Raw genomic sequence first — 19,518 nt, forward strand, 5'->3', positions numbered from 1 at the left:
GATCCATGAAATAACTGGCCTGCCTGCCTCTATGGGAATTTAACATAGGGATATGTATACGTATGGCCCCTGTATTTTAAGGAAGAACATTTATTTATTTGTTTACGATACATTATTCCTTCACAAAGAAAATTGATGTCCATAAAGGTTGTATTTTCCCTAATTATTTTTAGATTAAGACATTACAATAAATTTCCAAGATGATTTTTTTATACCTCTTTTTTAGTTAACTACTTAACTAGTAAGTGTATGTAAACTTATGACCAGGACAATAAACTGTACATTTCACTGTACAGTGTACAATGAGATGTATTTCTGTCTTTTAATGGAATTTCACATTCCACTGGAATTCTACATTCTTCCTGAGCTTGGTCTCCTGGGAAACGTGACTAAGGTGCATGAGGGGCAGCCTGGAACGTAAGGTTGTCTGCATCAGTCAGGCAGATGGGGGAGATGGGGACGGCTTGGGTGTAGCACACATTTTTGCAGCCCAACTGTTTAGTGCTGCAGATCATCTTAGGCTACTCCTTGTTGGTCCAGACTTTCTTGGTGCCGCCCCGTAGCACCATGACTTGAGAGACTAACAAGACAACCACAACCTCCCCCGTGCCGTGACCGAGGGGTTGCACCTAAATTTCCTAAAATGTCCTGTATGAGGAAAAACAAACATAGCTATGAAATAAAATATCTGTGGTGTTCACATTTCTCTTGTTTTGGGGAAGTGATTATCATTGGAGTGTGATGGGGTCGAAGTACAGCTCAACTTTCTCTTAGCGCTGTTACTGAAAACATCCACTAGAGGGAGCTCACAGAGTGCACAGAGTAGTGCCCTATATGTGGCGCTAGCACAGAGCAGTCAGCTCTAGCAGAGAGTAATCTACCATGTACAGACATGGCATAGAACACCATTACAATACAAGCAACCACACAACATATGGTTTCAGAAAAGTAACCCATCTGTGTGTTGAACAGGACAGAATTGTTTTCTTGTGTTTCACTTCGTGTGGCAGACAGACTTTACAGGTGTCGTCTAAAATGACGGTGGACTCTTGACCCCACACATGGCGATAAGGAACCAGGTGACATCAGAATGACACACACACACACACACACACACACACACACACACACACACACAACCACACTCGTGCCTCACTTCACACACACTTCCTGGTAAACAGAGAACAGGCCGATGCATCAGACAGCGCCTGGCTATTTCTGGTGCGTCTTCTGTTTGCGGAGCTCTAAGTCCCAATCCCAGATTAATGTTTGAGTTAAGAATAGCAGTCTGGGAGAGTGGGCTGGCCGCTGCCCTGACCAGGAAGTCACGCCGGGACAAGGAGGAAATCATGACCCCTGTGTGATCAGGGGGCAGTGTCCATTGGATGACACACACTTGTAGTAGTTACACACCAGGCATCTGAGACAGAGAGCTCTCACTAGCTCTTACTAGCTCTTACTAGACAGTAGTGTTCTCACTAGGGGGAAGAACTGTGATATTCAGGTGATGTAAGTGGTTATCTCATCACAGACTGACTAAGAACTGGGAAGAACTTTGATATTAGGCTAATTTCAGACACAGATGATGTAAGTGGTTATCACATCACAGGCAGTCACCATCCCCAAAATAGAGATAAAAAAAAAAAAGAGTTCAAAACACAGTACACAGCAACAGACCCATACCATGACCACCAACTTCAAAGACAACATTTATTTGGACACATTAAGGCAGGCACATGACGTCAGAGCACAAAAAACACTGAATTATGAAAACCCAAAACACCGCGCTGCCAAGGTGAGCCCCAGCCCCCCCCCCCCCCCCCCCCCCAAAACTAGCGCGTGCACACCTACACCCACTCAAGAGCAGGACTGATGTGCGCACCTTTACCGAGTTATTTTGTTCTCTGAGTTTACCTCCTAGAGTTCTGCCCTGCAAGCCTGCCTGGAGGCCAAGCATGCGGCTATGTGTTTTCCTGTGCACAACGGCAGCACTGAACACTCTTCCCTGAGTAGTGTTGTACGAACTGAGCCAGTGGCAGTCAGCTGAGGCACTTTGAGTAAATCCTGGCTGCGGGCCGAATGCTGTCGAGATGATTTCTGGGTGACTAATGACCGTGAGGCAGATGACACATCAGTCTTGCTCCTAGTAGGAGCTGTGTTAGTTTTCCATGGGAATATATATAAAAAATTATAATATGCCGGAGTGAACTACTACGGATTAAAATGAAAGTAAAAAAAAGTGTCATAAAAAAAACAATAAACACAAATCTATGTGCTTCCACCTGGTCTCACTTGACCTGTGCATCACCCATCCCAGCGGAAGCATGTCCTCTAATCTAGCCGTTTCAGTGGCTTGCACTTTTATGCAAAACACCATCTTAAAAAAGGTACCATACCCTCTACTAATCAGTAACATTCATAGGCAACAGAATCCGTCCACTATAACGTTCTTCAGATCAGACAAAGACAATAACACAAAAGACAAATCTGCTTGTGTCCATAGAAAGAATGTTCTTGATTTACAAGCTTCTGTCTCTTAGTGATGAATGTGCCAACATATTATAAGTAGACTGCAAGTGAGTAAAAGCTAGATTATCAGTCCTATAATAGTTCATGGTTGAGCAGTGATGTCTACTATGTTGCAGTGTTGAGTGCAGAGCCACACAGTGCTCCTCATCTGGGCTTCAGTTCAATCTCTTTTGCACTACTTTTGGACTACAATTCCCAAACCTCAACAGGAAGCTTCCTCCGTCATCTCTGTGGTGACTCCTAACATTCCAGCATCCCCACTGGGACCTGGAGCTGAGCTGACTCCTAACTTCCTTCTGGAAGGGTTCCACATAGCTGCATTGTCTGCCCTCTTCTTCAGGTGTCCATGTTCTCCATTTTGGCTCTGTGACACTGCAGCATCTGAGTCCCTCTCCTCTCCATGTCCGCCATCATGGCTCTGCAGCATACGAGTCCCTCTTCTCCCCATGTCGTCCATCTTGGCTCTGTAACACTGCAGCATCCAAGTCCCTCTTCCTCATCATGTCCGCCATCTTGGCTCTGGAGAGTCAGAGTCCCTCCGTGTTATATGTCTGCGTGTGGTGGTGCGTGCGTGCGTGCTGGACTGTGCTGGCCACAGCTGGGCTCACTGGCGGGCGCGTGCGAAGGCGTCACGCAGCCAGGGCGAGTCTTCGTATAGCCGTGGGTCCCCCAGGTACTCGGTGGTGCGCTTGTAGAAGTAGTAGTACAGCACTGCAGCTGGAAACACAACACACACAAATCACAACGGAATATGTGCATCTGCTCTCATATAGATAGATAACATACTTTATTGATCCCCAAGGGGAAATATAGAAGGACCCAAAAGCTGCCATCTTTGCCCATATACTCTAAGGAGAGCCAGATCTTACTGTATATGTGCAACGATAACAGTTTTGGGTCCTTTTTGTAGGTGAACTTCAGGGGGTTCTGTTGGTATCTTACACACAGAGAGTTTAACGCATGGTAATCTAGTCTGTCTTACTGTAAGATACATATTAAAATATTAAAAAGCAAAAGCATAAAAGCAGTCCATTTAAATGTGTGCTGTCTGAACACCTTTGGCATCTAAACATCTATATGTGTGCACAGTATAGTAAACTATAGGATAACTCTATGTGTCTGTGATTGCTGTCTGTAAGAGGGTTTGTAGGAAGCTGAGCTCGGGGGAGCTTGTTTACCGATTCGCTGGAAGACAAAGAGGACTTGGAGGCCATCCGTCCACACAAAGCGATTGGACTCCATCCACCTGAGGTTCTACACAGGGCCAGAGAGTGACATCATCAGACACCTGCAGCCTACACACAGAGCTGCTACACCAGACACATTACCGCAGGCAAGGACTCCAACACACACACACCAACACACACACACACACATGCACACACACACACACACACACACACTATACACACTATACACAGTATAACCACATTATACTACTATATAATTTATCCCTGAGGTGGGTAACTAGTGAAGGTCCTGAAATGGTGGGAACACAGACACTGCTACCTATGCCAAGTGTGGCAGACTGTGTGTGTGCGTGTGTGTGTGTGTGTGTTTGTGCATGTGTGTGTGTCCTGCCATCGGTTGATTACAATGACCCAGCACCTGGCAGCAGCTTTAAAGGGGAACTATGCAGGGTTTTTTTTTTTGCTTAATTTACCTTAACAGCTTTGGAGTCATTAGAATGGTTATATGACTTTTACTGGGGTGAATGGTGGCCATCTCGCCTAGCGCCTGTGAGTGGAAAAAGCAGCCTGGCAACTTTGAGCTGCCGGGCTGCCGGGTCGCCGGCCGCAGAGGTAGAAAGTCTCACGGTCTTGCGATGTAATCAATCGCCTTACTGCACTATTCGGTCACGTCACGGGCCCAACAACTTTTTAGTGAAAAGACGTTTACTAGCACAGCCAGGCGGTTTTTGCAACTTGTTAACTCTGTCATCATCACCTCCGTTTTAGGGAGCGTAAAACAAACAAACAAAATCCCTAAACGTATTTAGTATTGCTGCAGCTGTGTAGCCAGATGATACATTAGAGGGCAACGTCCAGGGCTCCCCGAAAAATATGATTTGATTAGGTTGACATGACAAGTGAGTAGTAAGATGACAATTTTCATAAAGGCTACTCAGAATAGCGGGGAAAAACAGTTTATTTTACTGTCTATGGAGGGAAAAAAGCCGCTTTGAGTCTGAAAGCTGTTGGACCCGGAAAGAGATTTATTATCCCATTATTACATAATCACTTAATAACCGAATACACATACAGTACACGCCAGGCACAGGCTAAAAGAAGGTAGCAATGGAGTTTCTCAGACATGTGTCAATCTGGTTCCCTGACTCCCACTCAACGTTATATATTCACCATGGCATGGCAAGAACAGTTAATAGAATCCATGTCACATACAGTATATTGAATGGCTGTGATTTCTATAAAGCAGTGTATACTGTATATCTAGACAGACATAACAGGATTGTGGACATTGTGTGTGTGTGTTTGTGTGTGTGTGTGTGTGTGTGTGTGTGTGTGTGTGTGTGTGTGTGTGTGTGTATGTATGTATGTGTGTGTGTCGTGTGTGTCGTGTGTGTGTGTGTCGTGTGTGTTTGTGTGTGTGTCTCACCATCATCCAGCAGTGGAGGCATATGCTGAGTGTGAGGTAGAGTGCAGACAGCATGAGGAGAGTTTGTGTGTGTGTGTGTGTGTGTGTATGTGTGTGTGTGTGTGTGTGTGTGTGTCGTGTGTGTGTGTGTGTGTGTGTGTGTGTGTGTGTGTGTGTGTGTGTGTGTGTGTGTGTGTGTGTGTGTGTGTGTGTGTGTGTGTGTGTGTGTCTCTCACCATCATCCAGCAGTGGAGGCATATATGCTGAGTGTGAGGTAGAGAGCAGACAGCATGAGCAGAGTTTGTGTGTGTGTGTGTGTGTGTGTGTGTGTGTGTGTGTGTGTGTGTCTCACCATCATCCAGCAGTGGAGGCATATGCTGAGCGTGAGGTAGAGAGCAGACAGCATGAGCAGCGCTCTGAAGCGCTCCAGCAGCAGAGACACCAGCCCCACCTGGAACACGTACGTGTTGAACATCATCAACAGGATGATGATCACGTTAAACAGGATGGAAATGTCCTGAATACTACGGAGAGAGAGACAGAGGGGAAGGAAGGGAGAAAGAGAAATAAACAAGCACATTAATTCTGGTGATGGTCATGTTAAAACAGCATTGCTGATGGCTGACCAAACCACATTTGAGTCTCAGTGCCCACAGGGGAACCAAGTCTGATTCCGGCCTGCAGTCATGTCCTGATCCCACCCCATCACTCTCTCCCACCTGCTTCCTGTTTCTCTCCACTATCATATCGAAATGAAGGCAAAAGCCCCAAAAGAAAAACAAGATGTGATATCCTGGATTATATGGGGAGAGAGACAGAGATATACAGAAACACAGTTATCTTGTTTGGAAATCACAGATTTTGGACACTGTCACACACACACGGTGTCCTTTACAGAAACAAAAGTTGCCATTACAGTATGGAATGTATCCCAATCCAGCCTACAAGGCCACATACCTGAACTGAAGTTTAACAATAAGGCCCCATTTCCACAGGAGTAGGCTACACTGAATAATAACGGTAAATGACTACATAAATAAAGTTAAATCTGAACACAGTGTAATAGACCGTGTGATACCAGCACTGATTTATCCATTAGCCTAGTAGTAGTTCACTTCAATGCTGAACTCTGTCCAAAGGTATACATGTAAAAATGCCACAGATTTTCTATAGAACCATACTGTGAAGGGACTACATGCCTTGGTCACCAAGGGTAACTGGCTCTAGCTCTGAAACTGCCCTGAATTCTTCAATTTTTAGAATCTCTGCAGTGAGGAACAGTGTGGTGAGACAGAGGTCAACCAACAGTGCATATTGACCTCAGAAGGGTCTACAGTACCTGCCTCTTCTACTCCTCCATCTGTCATCCTTCACTCTATCTTTTAATCTTCACTCAGTCACTCAATCTTTGCCTCAGTCCCTTTTCTCTTTGTCTCCCCCTCTCTCCAAGTTAACCCTGCCCAGTCCATGTCTACATGTATCATTACACGCATCCTTCTCTGCCCCATCTCTCAGTGACTGTAAGCATCACTAAAACAGCAGCATGGTGTTGTGCTGTTACGCTGAGATGTGAGAGAAGAAAAGATGCCCAGATGGGTTGGCTATAACCCATCTTCACAACCCTACAGCCCGAGTCTGAACACACAGTACAGTACATCATGCTTGCAGCCAGAGTGCGAGTTGTAAGTATAAAATAGTTATCAAGGTCCACCGAAAAGTCAGCCATACTGTAGCTGTTCAGAATGTCTGCCATCTTCTAGTTCTTTCCAGTGACGTCACTTTTGACTGTGCCTCTGGCCCAATCCCAATGTCCGGACTCACGAACTCACGGACTTTGGTGCGCGTTCTCGCGAAATTCGTAAGGGTTTAGGGCTGTCCCAATGTCGAATTACAACGGGCGGGAGGGTTTGAGTACAGACTTACCGAGCCCTTTCCGTGAGTCTGCATCGGTGCAGACTTAACCTAAGGGAATTACCCACAGTTCAAAGTGTTGTGATGTTTACCGCGGAGATCATAGAAAAATCCGGAAATGAAGGTAAACAACAGCACGCACGACACACGTGCATGGTGCAAATGTTAGCAACGTCTTTGTTAGTAAACATCGCCAAGGTACATGTGATCTCGTGAAGTGCTGTCCCAATCCCAAATACCTATCTGAGCCTATGTGGCCTCACACACTCACTCACTTAGCACCTGAGATCAATTAAGTCTGTGAGTCTTTAGTTCTTAGTCTTTAGGGCTGACATTGGGATTGGGCCATTGTCTCCCAACTCAGAACCTCATGTGAGTCAGAACCTCATGTGAGTCAGAACCTCATGTGAGGTCGCCTGAAATTCAAATGGGGTCCACTGAGATGTTGGGTATATTACAATTGACCAGTACATTACATAAACATATATATATAAAAAAAAAAGTAAACTAGAAAACCCCCACATATCAAAGTGAAGTCAAGCTTTGTACAAATCAACTTAGACATCCCGCATGAGATCATCATGGGTAGGCTACTAACGCTTGATCAACATTCCAAACGAAATAGCAAAACAACCAAATCAGTGAAACAAACAAATTAGCTTGCTAGGACATTTGGGGGAAAATACCACTCTCAAGTGAATGTTACAGCAGAGATGAGATGCGCTCTCTCTCTCACATCATGTTGTGAATGATTGTGGTCGCTTTCAAAATAGGGTCACCTGCCAAAAACCTCTGATGTGTGCTGTCCATGCTGTTTAGTTATTGTTCTCATTCACACAATCTCACCTCTCCTCTCATTCTACTTCTACTCATTCTGACCCTCTCCTCCTTCTCTTCCTCTTCTTATTCCCTCCCTCCTTCTCTCCTCCTCCTTCCTTCTCTCTGTTCCTCTCTCCTTCTCTTCCTCTCTCTAAGGGGCTTCTGTTTCACCCCCTCCCAATCACTGTTTTTGATTTTGTTGTCAGGTGTGTCATTGTTGTCTAAATGTCTTTTGGTTTGCTCACTTGCAAAGAGATGCAAATCTCAATGTGAGTGATTTTTCCTGGCTTGAACGTAAAAAAAATAAACACTAACGGTAAAATAAGAATTCAAAATTAACTAGAAAAGCACTCAGAGAGCGCAGATCTCCGCCAAGCAAACACATAACCGCTCCTGGATCCAAACGGCAATACGGATCACTCCCAAAATGTAATTGTTTCTTCCTTGGGTCAGACAGACAAAAAAACAAACAAACAAACAAACAGACAGACAGACAGACAGACAAACAAACAGACAGACAGACAAACAAACAAACAAACCCCGATGGCGGAGGTAATAATAACCCACTCACATGAAGAGCACGAGCTGGACGACAGGCGCGGATCTCAGCAGCTCGCTGAAGGAGTTCACGAACAGGTCATAGGTCAGCAGGGCCAGCTGGATCAGCAGCACCAGCGAGTAGTTGTTGGTCTGGAGCATCTCAGGGGTGGTGCTGGGCCCTCCGGCCCACCCAAGGCTGCACTGGTTGGGGCTACAGAGCCTGACTCAGCCTCCCTAGGGCTATCGTCTTCCAGAGCTGTCCAGTGCGGTCAGTGGTAGCTGCTGCCCTGAAGGGCTACATGCCGTCGAAATCCCAAGTGATGTTGCACCTTTTCCAGGCTAAAACTAGTAAAACATCTCCTCATATGCAGTTTCAGGAAACAATCCTTGAGATAAAGAAAAAGGAGTCGTCACAAAGCGTGTCACTGAAACCCAAAGCCAAGTGATGGATGGACAACTTGGTCAAGTTCAACGTGGTCTTAGACTTCAAAGTTGGTGCAAGTCCATATCATGTTTCAGTATTCCGCCTGCCTCTTGCCCATGCTGATGGATGAGTTCATAAAATAGCCAATTTCCAGAACTTGTACATCACTGGATGTTTGAATACACACATATCCCCACTGGTGTCGTGTTAAATCGTCTGTCTGTCTTCTTACAGATTTCAAACTACCAAACCCCGGTAGTCACACTTTCAAAACCTGTGGAGAGAAACAGAATAATGACTATTAAAAAAAAAAAACAAGCCTAGCACAAGCAGAAGCAATACTCAAAACACTCAGCAAATCATTTCAATTAAACAGCATATCATTTCAGGTTACGCACTGTCACCACAACACCTATCCAATACCCTCTGAGTACTTGGTTGTCTGGTCTCTCTTTCCTTCCGTGCCAGTGTGCTCCGTTCAGCACCTGGTTTACTGGCACACTGGCCCGTGGCCTCCGGCCGAGCAGACTGCGGGACTCCTGGCTAAGACGGTGAGGTAATTGTTGGACACACCTGGCCCTGGCCCAGTGTTACTCAAGGTGTTTTGCGCTAATAAGGCTGTAACACAGGCGAGCGGAGGTCAGCAGGAGGAGGACCGGGGATTAAAGTTTAATTTCACTGAGTGAGGAGGGGAGACTTCTTCAATCTGCACTTAATCTTAGCAGCAAACTGTGTTTCTCTGATCAACACCACTTTGGTCAGATCAGATGGTACGTTTTTGTGGTGGACTTGTGAGAGGTGGGCTTGAATGTCATCAGTCTTAGCGTTCCAGTTGATCAATAGATTTACAATTACGTTTGGCAAGGCCATTACCATGCCACCTGGTGACTCCGAATGACTGTTGGAGCAGTATTAGTAGCAGCTACGCACATGGCGACAGAAGGATTAACTAGCTCTAGCACCTGTTCCACAAACGTTGCCTTCAACTCAAAACTGTAGCGACAGAGGTCAATGCTAGAATAATATGCTCACACATAATCATGACAAATATTGACTGAAATATTTGAAGCAACTCGTTCAACTGGTGTAAACGTGGTCAGTGATGTTAGCTAACACCGACACTGATTTGGAAATGGATCAACCAGAGACGGGCGGTATCTTTGGATCAACTTGAAACTGGCTATCATAAGTTATTACTGTGGAGACATCCTGGATATCTTGAGAGACGTTATTCAATATGTTATCGCGGGCATAATTTAACATTTACCCTAATAAAACATTAGATTGCATTTCTTTGCGCAAAACAACAAAGCAATCACAGCTTCAATCAGTAAGAAAAGTTACCGTTACCTACTGTAGCAGCTGATGATTATGATGTTGGCTGGCTGGCTGGCTAGTTAGTTAGCTATGATGGCTAAACTTGGTTAACGTTAGATATCGCTTCGTATGCATGTATTATGAACTGATACAACGCTAAAAAAACAGACGGTCTATTGATATAGTCACAAAAGATTCCATTACCTTGTCCAAATCATATGCTCGGCAACAAAGAAGAACAAATATCCCAGTGCAGCCCGCTGACAACAACTCCACGCTTCCAGGGGAGGACTCTTCCTATGTATCCCATAGCAACTCAACCAGATGGCTTTTACCGTAAAGGTCAGAAAAACCTTGCACTAACACATGCTCGCGCTGAAGATAGATGGCGAATTTGACAAGAAACAAAAATGCACATTTAATCATATAAGTTCAACTATGTTCAATTATGAGAGAATAACATGTCTCATACAATTGTTGGACAGTTTATCATTTTTAAAATAAATCATACACGGGTTTTTACGGTAATTCATATTCAGAAACTGTATTATTGCCATCTAGTGGAATGAGTTGACCAGACGCATGAACACACCAGTTCGGGAGAGAGGTTTGACGACTGAATTCCACCGGACAGGTGAGAGACTTTTGGTATGTATTCACAACCCTGCATTAAATAGAAACAAACCCTTGGTGCAGCGAGAGACATAGTCTACGCTACGACAATGTGTTGCCTTTTCAAATTTGCACCTTAATAATTTATTGATCGTGGGTCTATCGATTTCACGGGCGAAGTTGGAGACTAAAGTGTCATGTGTGAAATGTGGAATTCATGAGCACTGGATGAACTTTGCATTTTAGAACTTTAACCATGGTCATGGGTGCCATGGTGTTCCCGTGTTGCCTTTAAGCCATTGCTTAATGGATGACAGTTGTGCCCCCATGTGTGCCCAATAGCCCACAATGGGAAGTTACAGTAACGTTATATTAGCCTATGAGCCGCTGGCATGGCATCCAACTTAACTAGATGTCTTCTCTCTGGCCTTGTGCGATGAGTTATTTTTCAACTTAACATCATAGTGTCTGCACAATAGGCAATACTGTGATTGTGATTGCGCCCTGTTTGAGGCTCATGCTATTGTTATTTAAACCATGTAGGCTTATTATTCAGAAGGCTATGTGCCTTTACACTGCAAGAGTAACCTGGTGTGGTTCTTCTCGTAGGCCACATGCGCACTGTTTTCACTCATTAAGTAGACTAGAAACCAAAGTTCTCTGAAGTATTTTTCCCCATCATTTCCCTCTTGGCTGACATATGGCTGATCTGTCTGATACCTTATCGTTGTGCCCAGGTATTTTTCAAGGACACACAGGTGGTACAGATAGCCAGCTGTTGTCAGACACAGAAATCCCACATCTGAGTGGAATCCATGATTTGTTTTGTTGGACCTTACGTTTTGTAAAGCTGTCACTCGATTACTACGCAAAGAGGAGAAAACAGGCCAACAGATGTCTCTTTCTCATGGTTGACAGTGTCCACTTTCACTTTGCGTACTCAAATAAATGTGTCCATACGTGGACATGTGTACCGCCCAAATCCTTAGGATTATTTGCAAAGTTGCTGTTGTCTTAGCCTATGATATAGACAGTGTAGAGGTATTGTGTGTAAGATGATGACTGTACTGGGCTACTGCATATTACAGGTCACCTAATGCGTAGTAAGGAATGCCCCAGGTGTAATCTGCCCCATATCTGGCCATATCAGTGCAGACTTCTCAGTCAGCATGCACAGCCGGTCAACAGCCAGGGCCTTATCACTCATGAGGTCATTATTTACTGCATTAAGAAGATGGGGCTGATGGCCAGGTAAGTGTGCTGGTTCTTGGTGGCTCGGACAGTGAATTGAACTGTGTGCTTGCTTGTGTGGCATGCTGTATGTGAGTGTGTGTGCAAGATCTTGGTGGCTGAAACAGTGACTGTTCAGGATTGGCCACTTGCTGCCTGTGCTCCTCTCGGCCGCACACCTGTCCTGGGTGTATTGAGTGCCGTGATCGCCGTGGTTATGTCAATGCAAACTATGGCAAATGTTCTATTTGCATAAGACTCAGCGTCCAGGCTGACAACCCTCCATCTGTGCCTAGATGGAATCCCATGACACTGTGTCATCCTGTTCCCTTCGTCTTCACATCCTGGAAAGGAGGGAAGAGGAGGGGAGGTGGAGGAGGTGTGTGTGTGTGTGTGTGTGTGTGTGCACGCACGCTAGTACGTCTGTATGTGTGTTTGCATGTGGTTGGTTTGGATTTGCTGCATTTTGTTGTGTAAACAAATTTGTTTACATGAATTAAGATTAAGATAAAGTAAGATTAAAGTAAAGTTTATGATGATAGCCTGCTGTAAATTAATTATACTGTTGACTCTCAAGCACATTGTGTTGTGTGCAGGTTGGAAAAAGCAGGGAAAAGTTTCTCCACACAGACTGGACAGAGTGTGATATCATATCATATCTTACTGTACCGCAGGCTGTGTGTGAGTGACATACAAGACCTCTCTGTCTTTTAGTGCAGTGGTTCATAACTGGTCTGGCTTTGGGACCCACAATTTCCTATGTTCATAAAGTCGTGACCCATACAGTATATTTATTTAGCGTTCAAGCCAACGGATATGGTGAGCTACATGATAACATACAAAGTGTTACTGTAGACCTACTGTCTGGAATATGCTGATGTTTGGCATTACATTTGCGTTTACCACTAAAATTATGTCTAACATGACCGGTTACATAAACACAGTGTCTCTTTAGCATGTGCTGCTCCTTACCTCAGCGGTACTGGTGGCTTGGTGTGTTATGGTGCTAATGTGTTCCAAATGATTCTGTGGAATGTGTGGTCTGGTCACCTGAGCAGAGTTTGGTGAGGTTATACAGTATCTGCGCGTGGTTAAAGTTTGTTTGATAAGGGTGGAACGTCGGCCAGCCTGCCACTTGACACACACACACACACACACACACACACACACAGAAAGTGCACACGCAAAGCAAACAGCGCTACTGAAAGCATCCTGATCCCTATGTGGGTTAAACTTGGTAAACAGCCTTTAAAACCATCTCAGAGACACAAGATCTCACTGACTGGACTGATTGTTGGCAAGAACACCTTAGAGACCAGAGCTGTTTGTTTGGTTAAGACATTATTACACTGCGTGATCTCACTTTCAGCAGTTCAATAACATTGCTGTTGGTAACATGCCAGACTACATTTCCCAGAGGCAACCACTGCAGCAACTATGGAAAGAATTCAAAATGATAGACCTACTCCTTATCATTTAACCAAGGGAACACCTTTTGGAAATGTAAATACCCTCACAGTAGGCCAAACTGAGATGCCTAAATGATTATTCCCCACTCAGGCGAATAGCTCTGCAGTGTTAGCTGGTGAAGGGTGACATGTTTGAAGGTTACTGGATCAGTGTTGTTTGCTCCAGCTGTATCTCTGGTTGTCCGGCAGCTCTTCCTGTCTAGGTGCTCGTTTGTCTTTGCAGAAGAAACTTTTTCTGAAGAAAATGAACACTGTGGACACAATGGAACATTTCCTGGAGCTGCAACTCCTATATTACTTATTAGCCAAACCAAGCCTGTTTGGAGGGTGATCAATGACTCATGCAGACTACAGTATGTGCATAACCCAAGCAAACAAAGATGATTGACGACAAGCTGTCACACACACACACACACACACACACACACACACACACAAAAAAAAAAAAATCATGAGAACTTTACTAAAATATACTGCTATAGGAAAGGTACACACTCATAAAACAACTGAATTAGGGAAATTATGATACTTACACAGTGTGATGCCCAAGAAGTTATCTGCATGGCCTGTTAGAAGTAGCTGACCCCATCTGCCTTGGAGCTCAGTTTATTTTTATCCTTTCCTCTGAGAAGGTCATTTTGTGTGCATGGCTCGTGTTAGCATTTTTGACAGCCAACACAGTATAGTACAACTAATACTTAACAGTAATGGGCGATGCACTGGATTGGAAATGCAAGTGATGTCGCTGTATGTCTCTCACTCTAATTTCTCTAACACTTCTGTTTGTGTTTTTCACAATGAGGGCCATTGTGGTGAAGGTAATTTGAATTGTGTTGTTTATCTAAATTGTGTTATTTTGGTTGCCAGGTCACTCCCCTGGTGCTGTTGTTGTCCGTTGTCATGTCAAGAAAAACATTGTTGTTTCTCAAGAAAATGACCACTGAGCCAAAACAGCCAGGCCTGCAAATGAGGTCCAACTCAGGGAGCTTTTCAGTTGTGTCAAGAAACAGTGAACGCTCTCCTAAGTGATGCTTTCCTTGCGCACGTGACAGAAGAATAGGTTGCAAAACTCCGCCGAAAGGTGATCATGCCAAACATGTTTCACAGCCTATATCTTGCTTTCTTCCATTCCTCTCTCTCTCTCTCTCTCTCTCTCTCTCTCTCTCTCTCCCCCCACCTCCAGTGATGTCAGCCTGGCTGGGGGACGGTTTGGTCCTGGAGGGGGAGGGCAGTGGAGCGTCCAGCCCCAGCCCCATCCGTAGCCCCCACCTGAGGGGCCAACATAGAAGCAGAAGCAGCAGCAGCCTGTGGGGACGAGGAGCGCGAGGGGGCTTAGCGTCCCCTGGTGGTCGGGAGGCCCCTCAGCAGCAGCCCAACATGGACAAGGCCACCGAGCTGTTTAAGCTGTGTGACAAAGAGGGCAAGGGCTTCATCACCAAGCGGGACATGCAGGTGAGAGAGGCCTAACACCACTCTCTGATCTTTAACCTTTAACCTTTAACCTTTAACCTTTACCTCATGCACTCTTGTGTGGGTGACTGTTTGATGTGCAGTGTCTGCCAGGTCTATTTTATTCTACTTTCTCTCTCTCTCTCTCTCTCTCTCTCTCTCTCTCTCTCTATCTCCCTTTCCCACAGAGATTGCAGGGAGAGCTGCCGTTGTCTCCTGAACAGCTGGAGTCGGTGTTTGAGAGTCTGGACCGGGAAAGAAACGGAGTCCTCACACCCTTGGAGTTCCACACGGGACTAGGTCTGCACAGGGCAGCCACTTACACTCACACACACACACACACACACACACACACACACACACACACACACACACACAGAGGTCAGGCTAGTTTATAGAGCTGCCAGGTCAGGCAAACATTTAGTTAAACAGCTCTTTATCTAAAAAAATGCATTGCTAAATCGGAATTCTACAAGATTTTCAAGGATTATTACTGATATCTTTCTCTTTCTCCTCCTACTCCCTCTCCCTCCTAAACACACACACACACACACACACACACACACATACACACACACACACACACACAAAAATATACACACATTTGGGTATGCTCTCACAAACATGTGCGCTCTCACGCTTACACACACACACACACACACACACACACACACACACACACACACACACACACACAGGGGAGCTTGTGGGAGAGCAGAAGACGGAGATGGAGCCGGTGACGGCCCACCCAGAGGGGTCAGCTGCAGAGTCCGAGCGGAAGGTGGACCCTGGGGAGCTGAGGTTCACACAGACCCTGGCTGAGCTGGGGGCAGACACCGTCTTCACAGAGTGAGCAGCACATCTTGTGTGTGTGTGTGTGTGCGTGTGTGTGTGTGACCCTGGCTGAGCTGGGGGCAGACACCGTCTTCACAGAGTGAGAAGGACATCTTGTGTGTGTGTGTGTGTGTGACCCTGGCTGAGCTGGGGGCAGACACCGTCTTCACAGAGTGAGTAGGACATCTTGTGTGTGTGTGTGTGTGTGTGTGTGTGTGTGTGTGTGTGTGTGTGTGTGACCCTGGCTGAGCTGGGGGCAAACACATTCTTCACAGAATGAGCAGGAGGACATCTCTCTGTGTGTGTGTGTGTGTGTGTGTGTGTGTGTGTGTGTGTGTGTGTGACCGTGTGTGACCCTGGCTAAGCTGTGTCATCTGCACACACGTCACATACAGTACATGGACATACAGTACATGCTCGTATACTCAGTAAATTTTATGTTTGTGTGTGTGTGTGTGTGTGTGTGTGTGTGTGTGTTAGTCATTGGGAGCTGTGCTCGCTGTGGTCCGAGCTGCAGAGGGAGAGGCCTGAGCTGCTGAAGCTGCTGGAGGAGGTGCTGTCTCAGGCTCTGGCCCACCTACAGGACTCCCTGCGGGAGAGGGACACTTTGGAGCAGGCACTGCGCAGGTCAGACCCTTCTCTCTCAACAGGACCCACTCATGTGTCACAGTGGTTAGAATACTGCAGGATGAGCTGAAGTACAATGTGTTTAACGGCTACAAACTACCATTGGTTTGGAATAGACATAATCAGATGGAGGATTTTACATGTAGCAATTTACTCTGATCTTAAGTAAAGGATTTTGGTGCTCACAAGTCTTGATGAATATGTATGTTTGTGTGTGTCTTCTCACATACATGTAGATGTCTATACTTTAGAGTATACTTGTTTGATTGACGTGTGTGTGTGTGTGTGTGTTTTAGGAGGGAACACGACCATGACCGTGAGCTGCGGTCTATCTATGAGGACATGGAGAGCCAGATCAGAGAGGAGAGAGAGAAGCGAAAAGCCCAGGTACAGCCCCGCACACCACAGGCCCAGACCCACACATCACAGGTACACCTCCACACACTACAGGAATAGGCCCACACATCACAGGTACACCTCCACACACTACAGGAATAGGCCCACACATCACAGGTACACCTCCACACACTACAGGAATAGGCCCACACATCACAGGTACACCTCCACACACTACAGGAATAGGCCCACACATCACAGGTACACCTCCACACACTACAGGAATAGGCCCACACACCACAGATACAGCCCCGCACACTAGGATCTCAGTTGGGTGGAAATGATGTGTGCAGCTATACCAACGAAGGTACAGTAGCATATAACATAGTTTTAAGCGCTACTTTTCATAACAATACATCAAAACTAATTGTGTGTGGTGGTGGTGATGATGATGGTGATGATGATGCTCATGATTGTCCTGATAGTGGTGATGAAGGACAGAATGAGGATGAAGATGGTGGTGGTGAAGGTGTTGTTGATGATGATGATGATGATGATGATAGTTTTGGTGATGAAGGACAGTATGAGGATGATGATGGTAGTGGTAGTGGTGGTGATAACAATGATGATGATGATGATGATGATGTTTTGGTGATGAAGGACAGTATGAAGCCAGTGAACAGAAGTGAGCAGCTGCTAGAGGAGCTGTTGATGCGTGAACAGGAGCTGGAATTCGCCCTCACCAAACAGAGAGAGGTACCAGCACGCACGCACACACACACACACACACACACACACACACACACACACACACTCACACTCACACTCACACTCCTCATGCTGTCTGCACTCTACCTCACACTCAGCACCTCCCTCTCACTGCTGAATGAGGGTGAGACACAGACACAAACACAAACACAGACAGACACACACACACACACACACAAACACAGACAGACACACACACACACACACACACACACACACACACACACACACACACACACACACACACACACACACACACACACACACACACACTCACACACAGGTATATTTCACCTCCTCCCCCTCTCTCCCTGTCTCAGTTGGAGAGCAGGATAGCCAGTATGTGTGCGGAGCAGGCGGCCACTCGCGAGCAGAACCAGCGTCTGCACCACCTCAACCTGCAGCTGCAGGGGCACCTGGACGCCAACCGGGACCAGCTGCAGACCGCACTACACCAGATAGAACTCCTGCAGACCACCGTCAACCAGCACGCGCAGGGACGTGAGAGGTAAGGGGTTACTGAGGTTAAAGGTTAAAGGCTAAAAGTTACGAGCTGCAGGGATGCAACAAAGATTGTTAAGGTGGAGCAAGGTGCTCCATCAGAAGCCACTTCCATGAACCCGAATTGCATGAAGCAGGTCTCTATCTGAACTTGACCTTAGTTGATCCATGTAACATGTTACGGAAGGTTTCAGTGTGAAACATCTGTTTCTTCGCCTCTTTCTCTTTCTTTATCTCTCTTTCTCTTCTTTTTTCTTCTTCTCCCTCTTCATCACTTTCTCTTCTTTCTCCATCTCCTTCTCTTCCTCCTCTGTCTCCCTGTCTGACCCCATGTGTCTGTATGTGTGTCAGAGCGGTGCTGAAGGTGTCCAGGAACATGCAGAGGGAGCGGGAGAGTCTGTCGAGGCAGCTGGACCTGCTCAGGTACGCCTCACCTGGATCCGTGTCGCCATGGAGACCGGGCACAAGCTACGTCTTGACTGTCTATTGATCCCATACAACAAACAAACAACAAAACATTGAATAAATCCAAAAATGAATATCTCTCTCTCTCTCTTTCTTTTCTTTCTTTCTTTCTTTCTCTCTGTCTCTCTCTCTCTCAGGGACATGAATAAGAGACTGCGGGATGAGAAGGACGCACATCAGTCTCAGAAGAGGGTTAGTTATGATCATTCCTTCCCGTCTCCCTTTCCCTTCCCACAATACACCTGTGCGCAGGTCACCTGCCCCTGGCCGCCGTGGTCAGTCCAACGGTTCTGACCCTGGTCTGGGTGGAACCGGCCCGATGTCATCACAGCACAGATGTAGCACGATACTGTGAGCCCGTCTGGACGAGTGTCTACCCTCTTAGCCGTTGATTTTGGGACCGCTGTCGTCTTCATTATTGTCGTTCATTTTCATTTCAACCGACAGCGAAGTTCAGCAGCATGTGTGTGATAGGCCTCACATCAGTGTCCTAGTTTTGGAATGTAATGTTTGGACGAAAATGAGGGGGTAAATATCTGAATTTATGACCGTACAGTATACCTCAATGTCATGCTTTATTTATGTTATTCAACAAACGAAAAATAATGAAAGAAATGACAAAGATCAAAACATTCTGTGATGCCTTTTTGCTTGTGTACAATGTTACCCAGAGTTAACAGAGTCTGCCGTTAAAGGTTTTGTCCTGAGCCAGTTCACTTCTGTACAAATTAATTTTCTCCTTTGTGAATGTCTGTTGAGTAGTCAGTAAATAATCTTAGACTTGCAGTGGTCCACTGTGTTTCAAATAGACTGTTACAGCTGCTCCCTATTTCGTAATTCATATGTGGGGCAAGCTTTCTTTTCTGTGTGGTATGTTCATAGGAATGATTCTGTTAAAAAGAAGGAGTAGATTGTATTTAAAGATTGCTTTCTTAAATGGTTTAAGAGCACTGGCTGTGTGCTTGTTAAAATGTCAAAGTCATGAACAAATACACTCTTTCTACAAAAAACTTAAAAACAAAAATAAATCCTTTGTTGAGGGTATTTTTGTCTGTTTTTTTTTCCACAGCACTGTCCACCACACATAGACAG

General features: G+C 45.6%; 2 protein-coding genes across 4 annotated transcripts; one reads left to right on the top strand and one right to left on the bottom strand.

The window, feature by feature from the left end:
* Positions 1–1,838: 1,838 nt before the first annotated feature.
* Positions 1,839–13,023, bottom strand: tmem138 (transmembrane protein 138). 2 transcript variants are annotated; one of them, XM_062547088.1, is made up of 5 exons: positions 12,950–13,023; positions 8,426–9,092; positions 5,477–5,648; positions 3,708–3,783; positions 1,839–3,246 (listed from the first exon to the last, which is right to left on the bottom strand). In XM_062547088.1, the coding sequence occupies exons 2-5, from the start codon at positions 8,551–8,553 to the stop codon at positions 3,134–3,136; spliced, it is 489 nt and encodes a 162-aa protein (XP_062403072.1). In that variant the 5' UTR covers positions 8,554–9,092; positions 12,950–13,023; the 3' UTR covers positions 1,839–3,133. The 2 variants fall into 2 exon arrangements, with proteins under 2 accessions (XP_062403072.1, XP_062403071.1); XM_062547087.1 differs by lacking the exon at positions 12,950–13,023 and adding an exon at positions 10,340–12,357.
* On the top strand, positions 10,705–19,470 carry cracr2b (calcium release activated channel regulator 2B). Of its 2 annotated transcripts, none has more exons than XM_062547077.1 (10): positions 10,705–10,783; positions 14,630–14,898; positions 15,084–15,195; positions 15,594–15,744; positions 16,210–16,356; positions 16,653–16,743; positions 17,353–17,448; positions 17,781–17,968; positions 18,313–18,384; positions 18,564–19,470. In XM_062547077.1, the coding sequence occupies exons 2-10, from the start codon at positions 14,632–14,634 to the stop codon at positions 18,718–18,720; spliced, it is 1,281 nt and encodes a 426-aa protein (XP_062403061.1). In that variant the 5' UTR covers positions 10,705–10,783; positions 14,630–14,631; the 3' UTR covers positions 18,721–19,470. The 2 variants fall into 2 exon arrangements, with proteins under 2 accessions (XP_062403061.1, XP_062403062.1); XM_062547078.1 differs by having other exon boundaries at positions 10,721–10,769.
* The last annotated feature ends 48 nt before the right edge of the window (positions 19,471–19,518 follow it).

This window comes from Sardina pilchardus, chromosome 10 (assembly GCF_963854185.1).
Source record: "Sardina pilchardus chromosome 10, fSarPil1.1, whole genome shotgun sequence".
Taxonomy (NCBI): Eukaryota; Metazoa; Chordata; class Actinopteri; order Clupeiformes; family Clupeidae; genus Sardina; species Sardina pilchardus.